At 41.5% G+C, this 6,000-nt stretch overlaps 1 protein-coding gene across 1 annotated transcript; it reads right to left on the minus strand.

Moving 5' to 3' along the window:
* Positions 1 to 2,123: 2,123 nt before the first annotated feature.
* On the minus strand, positions 2,124 to 5,339 carry LOC102713973. Its single transcript, XM_006664382.3, has 6 exons — positions 4,898 to 5,339; positions 4,593 to 4,710; positions 4,069 to 4,421; positions 3,704 to 3,783; positions 3,371 to 3,520; positions 2,124 to 2,304 (listed from the first exon to the last, which is right to left on the minus strand). Exons 1-6 carry the CDS (start codon positions 5,337 to 5,339, stop codon positions 2,188 to 2,190), a joined length of 1,260 nt encoding a protein of 419 aa, XP_006664445.2. The 3' UTR covers positions 2,124 to 2,187.
* Positions 5,340 to 6,000: the final 661 nt, after the last annotated feature.

A 6,000-nucleotide genomic window follows, 5' to 3' on the forward strand; every position in this document is an offset into this window, starting at 1 on the left:
ATTAGTTCTCATCAGTCAGTAAGTATCTTAAGCATCAATCAATGCTAGATTTGTAGTAATAAAATAAGCTCCAAAAATAGCAAACATTTGGAACGCCAAAATTGCAATCCACAACTTTCCTTCATGTCCCCGTTCGGATAGGTGGGCATAAGTTAACTTATGTTTGGCACGAAAAACGTAGTAATAGATTAGTACATGATTAATTATTATTAATTATTAAGAAAATATGTGCACGAAAAACGAGTGAGGCTTAGTTAATTTATAGGCATGCTGAACACGGCCAGTCGGTATTAAAGTTGAGCAACCAAAACCAAGCATAGATGAACAAATCAAATAAGCAAAACAAAAGGCCCTCCGGGTGATGGCATGGCGTGGTACCGTCGGTGTCGGCGGGGGGCCTGCGGCTCAAGATGGTGGCGTCGTCACGGCCGGCGTGGCCGGGGCTGCCATTCTGCTCGTCAGCCATAGGCAGCAAGGCTAGCGCGGCTCGGAATAGTCCACATTGAAATTTTAGGAAAAATCTCTCATCTCATGAGCTATTTTTTGAGGCGTAGAAAGACTCTATCTTGATTGGGCCAGCGTCTTTTGGCCTTGGGCCAACAAGGGCGGGATGGAACCTCAGGCGGGGAGGGTGCAGTTCACAGCCACATGAAGAAAGACGCTGGGCAAATGCAATGGAAGGGTCTGGAATCTGGATACTCTCGATCAAGGGTGTTTTTTAGGATTCGAGTAAATGGGCCAGTGAATGAAAAAAAAAAAGACTGTAGTGGCAGCAGCACTGAGCGCACGAATCTTGCCACTTGATCAACAAATCGACTAAGGTAGAACAAAAAAAAATAAGGCGCCTGCGGAATAGCAAAAGCGCTACTTCATACCATCACCCGGACTGCGGTACGTAATCTCCTCTTACATACGTATCCTATATTCATTGGCTCATTGCAATGCTTCAACCAGTTCTTAATATATGGTTGATTTCTTGCTTCTCATCATTCTAAATTATAAAAGAAGTTGTAAAGATAGATACTAGACTGTAACCGACTAGGTATATGGGAAGGATGAGATTTAATGTCATTTCCATGATTAGTTGGATATGCGTCAGTTTAGGCTTCGTCTTATCAAATTAAGTCTATATATCTATAAAAACACTGTCACCGATATATAAGGGGAGGTTGAGGGTCTCTCGGGGGCACATTCTCCACGGTCCAACAGATCATGGCTAATCATGTGCTACGGTTTAGACAATCAACCTATATCTAAGTAGGAGTAGAGTATTATCTCATCTTGAAACTATAAAACTGAGTAACCCCTTGTTTTCTACGCTCCATCATACATACTTTCATACGTACTTTCGGTTAATGTGCCACCTCATATGTTATTGCCGATCCAAAAATTTGGCATTATTAGTTTCTCAACCTATCCTTCTCTCCCTACTGCCTTCCCCCACTCTGTCCCCTTCTAATGTAAAAAATATTTCTCTGACTTATTTTGTATAACAAAAATACAAAAAACTTACATTAGGAGGGGAGAGAGTAAAAAGTGGATGATGATTAATTTTTTTACATCAAGATGAAACATTAATAGGTGGAGGGAGTGGGGGAGGGGACAATGAATAATTCTTCTACATCAAAAAGAGATATTAGGAGGGAACCGGACAATGAGCAATTCTTTACAACATAAGAAGAGTGGAAGAGAAGAAATGATTGGTGGAGAACCTATTCAGTTTAAAGTGAGAATATATATATATATATATATTTTTGCACCGAGGGAAGGGGACTGAGAATTCTTCTACGTCTACAGGGAAGGGGGAGAGGAGAGGATGGGTGGAGAGCTTAGCAACACAGCCAAATTGGCTAGAAGTGGGAGTAAATTTTTGACACCAATAGGCAGTGCTGTTGAGACACGTTGTTTACTACAAAGTGTGTGCATGTTTGGTGTTATATATATATATATATATATATATATATATATATATATATATATATTGTAGTTCTCATCATTGAAGTATTAGACTGACTAATTATTAATATTAGCTAGCTGAGGTCTGCTACACAACAGACACACCTTTATCTTGAATTGCAACATTTGCAAATAATTAAAATTAATAAAAAAATTACTCCCAAATAATCTCTATGTGCATTTGTGAATTGTGAGGGCTCAAAAGGGGTTAGCATTAATTCCCCTTGGTCCTTATTCAATAATACCAGCAACTATCCTTCTCCTCGAAGCGATCAACATTTCAATCTCATTTGTGTCTCCGTTACCAGATCTCCTTAGAGTCGCAATCTGCCTATCGATGCTTCTCACCTATACAAATAGTAAGGACACAATGTTCAAAGTTTAGTCTTAAACAACCATTTTATATAAATATGCCATATAAAAATCAACGGTTCTGTTAAGATGGGTTTTTCCTATAGCACTGCTCCAAGATTTCTTTGACTACTAAAAAATGGTTGATAGAGACATGTTTCAAATGCCTTTACAATACTAAAAGCATATTCAGAGATTCCTCATAAATGCCTTCTTGTGTACTTTTTTTCTGTAAACGAAGAGGCATTCCTCTATGGCTTGTGTCATTTTGATAGAGGTGTTTTTTTATATCTATAAGAGAGTAGAAGTATTTTGTAGATGCATTAAATTGTACTATTACTACATAGCAAATTATTGTGAAAAATAGAGTAATAACCCATGCTCAATTCTTAATTCCTGCTTTGACTGTCAAAATATATCGCATATTGCTCATGAAAATTCCTACTGCTATGCAAGGCTGCTTAAAATCTTATTCTGTGCATCTAATTGCTCTGTAAACCGTTTACTTTTTTTTCTAGAGCGTGTTTTTAATAAAACTTAATTAATGAATTTTCAAAAAAAAAATCAAGACCTCTTGAAAAAACACACTTAATCTCAATGGACCACCCATCTAAATGTCATGTCAATACTTGTTTATGTGTGTCTTGTGTAACATATATCTACTTATTCTGCATATATTAATCTCTGAAACATACCTCTATAGAGGTTAAAATGCCTCATGAGAACACTTAAGTGCTAAAAATTTGTTTCTGCATAATTAATTGAAGTGATAAAAATATGTCTATACAAGATAAATTTAGCAAAATATGCAAAAACCTTATCTAAAGTCCCTCTAAGATAAAAAAAAAAGAACATGCGGGAAACTCATCGATCATTTTTTGGAGGCAATTCTCAAATCACCTCTACAAAAAGTATCTTTACAAAATGATTTTGTAGTAGTGCTCGCTAATATATAGATTGTGATATTTTACAGGTACTGTATATGTGTGCAATGCACATTTTTTTCTTGACCTTCTGTACAAAATATATAGTCTGAAAGTAAAATAACCTACTAGTACCTAACCTTACGATATGGCCATCGTTGTACACCATTTTTACGACAGATGGCTTTGAGAGCAGTGGCGCAGACATCCAACTTTCTAGCAGCCTTGGCAATGGGTTGGTCAAAGTAGGGGGCGACGTCACCCAGGCAAAGCTTCTTAGTTCTCTCCCTCTAGAATATATATATCAAATTTAGTGAATTTCAGTGCAATAGTAATGTTTAATTAGAAGCAATTTTTATACGTTTTTGATGCTCCCTGTGTAGAGAGATACCGATTTCACATTGTATAATTAAACAAAATGATGTATTAGAATTAATGTGTAGTAAGAACTCAAATAATAAAATCTTAAATACCTGGATTGCAAGTGCAGTCCTGTCAGCACGATGAAAACATTGTTGCATCTGATGAACGGTATGATCTGCCTGCGAAGGCCCTGTACATATATATGTATACAAAAGTATCAAACACGTGGGGCTAATCCATGAACAATACTTCTTATGTTATTGCTTCTGCTTATACTTATAAGCAGAAAAATAAATTTTTAACTTTAAATTCACAGTTGATTTTAGAGTTTTTCTACCAAAGTTTTTTTTCCAGCATTGGCTTTAAGATCACTAAGAATATGTATATAAATTCTCATTCACAAATTATTTTTCGTTAGCAAATATGCCGCCAAACATGCTGTTACTGACCAAGTCAACAGCGTTGAACAATTAACCTGATGCTGGCTGCTGGATGGCGGCAGTGTCGATGACGAGTTGACGATCACCACTGCTTGCCGCTGCTTCTGCTCCGACACGGCAACCTGACGATGATGCTACTGGCTGTACTACGGCATCTGTCTGGACGACGAGTCGATGATCACCATCGCCATTGGTTCTTGCTGCTGCTACTGATGATGCTGCTCTTTTATATGCGTCGCTGACATGGCTGCTGCAGGGCATGGGTGTGCAGAGGGCGTCGTGGAACGCCGAGAGCGAGTCCTGCACGACGGCGAAGCCGCCGGTGGCTCGCCGCTGCGCGTAGTCCGTCAGGTACTGCTTCACCCAGTCGTAGCCCCACCCTCTGAAACTGCGATGGGATAAGATGGATATATCGATTAGCTTGCATAAAATCTAGCTAGACATCTCTTGCCTATGCATATATATATATAAGATTCAGGAGGACAGGAGATCAAGAGGAAATCGGAACATTTCAAGTGTTGATTTGTGTGATGAACGAACAGGCTTGATCTCATCTTACTCGATGATGGAGTGATGTGCCAGTGCCAGACCCCTGGATTTGACACGGTACACGTCCAGTATTGCATGGTAGAACGCGCCGTCGCCGCCATGGATACAAAGCTTGGTCGTCTCCAACCCTAGAATATCATACAATAATTAAGCACAGTGAGATCAAGTGGAATCCTCCACATTCATTCCAACGAATAGCATTTATATATCTTTTGCATCAATTTAATGTTCGATTCATCCATGATTGGATAGAGCGAAATTAACATGGATGAATTAATTAATCGATCTTTGAACTGAGGCGATCGATCGATGTACCATTGGAATGCACTACTTCTCTGAGCACTTGGCAGGCACGGCAGTCCACGGTGACCTCCGGCGGCGCCGGTGCGGCGGACGACGTTGACGCGACGCAGTGATCCGGCGACCGAACGAGGGTAGGGGGAGGAGGGGGAGGAGGTGGAGCGTCGTCGACGACGTCGGTGTGAAAATTATCAAGCATGGATGACCACGCTGACCAGTTCAGAAGATCCTCGTCGCCGGTGGAACCGTGGTAAGCGGCGCTCTGCACCAGCGCCGGCGTGGCCGCCGCAGCCGCGACGTCGTCTCCGAGGAGGGGGACATGGAGCAGGTGCAGGACGTCGTCGTCGAATTCGTCCAGCGGTGCCGGGAACGGGTAGTCGTCGAAGTCGAAGCAGGCCCGCCCGCGCGCCCCTCCTCCGCCATCGGCGCCGCTGCCGCGGCCGCCGCACTCCGCCATCGCTGCCGCGTTGACCACCCTTGCGAACACGGCGGCGAGATCGAAACGGCGGGCCGGCCGGCGTGGCTGGCGGCGCCGCCAGTAAGAAGTAAGGGGGCGCGAAGTGAAAATGGCGGGAGAGAGTGGCGGTTTTGGAGGAGGGCGGGAGCGCCGGGACGGGTTAGCGGTTGTGGAAAAACACAGTGAATTAATTTTGTCGGCTCATGAGAGGTTTGCCTCGTCGACGATCGATCTCTATGGCCAGCGACTCATCTCATCTCTATGGTCAGTGACTCGTGTGTGTATATATATATATATATATAGCAAGACTAATACGTGCACCTATTAGTATAAATTATTCTGCACCCCTCTCTTTTAAGGCATCCCAAGGTTCATCTTACTTCCCACCCCTTTTTCTAGCTAAAAAATCATCCACAACTCAATTAAAGGTTGGCTAAAGAGTTACCCCCGTGGTCAATCTCCTTATGGGCTTCCTCTCATGCTTATCTAAGCCTACCCCTTGTCTCACAGGAATTTTGCAGTAACACAATTAAATAATACAGTAACACGACAACTAATTTGCAGTAACAACATCGAAACATACCCATGAGGGATCTATTTTTTTAAAAGCACTATTTTTCTAACAACGTGGTACAAACGTTTTGAAAAAATAATATATGAG

Source organism: Oryza brachyantha, chromosome 12 (assembly GCF_000231095.2).
Source record: "Oryza brachyantha chromosome 12, ObraRS2, whole genome shotgun sequence".
Lineage (NCBI taxonomy): Eukaryota > Viridiplantae > Streptophyta > Magnoliopsida > Poales > Poaceae > Oryza > Oryza brachyantha.

What these genes read in the sequence shown, in the direction of transcription:
- LOC102713973 (XM_006664382.3), bottom strand. Translation starts at nt 5,339, where the DNA reads ATGGCGGAGTGCGGCGGCCGCGGCAGCGGCGCCGATGGCGGAGGAGGG. An exon ending in AGAAGTAGTGCATTCCAATG is followed by an intron (nt 4,711 to 4,897) that starts GTACATCGATCG and finishes ATGATATTCTAG; the next exon opens with GGTTGGAGACGACCAAGCTT. An exon ending in GGACTGCACTTGCAATCCAG is followed by an intron (nt 3,521 to 3,703) that starts GTATTTAAGATT and finishes TATATATTCTAG; the next exon opens with AGGGAGAGAACTAAGAAGCT.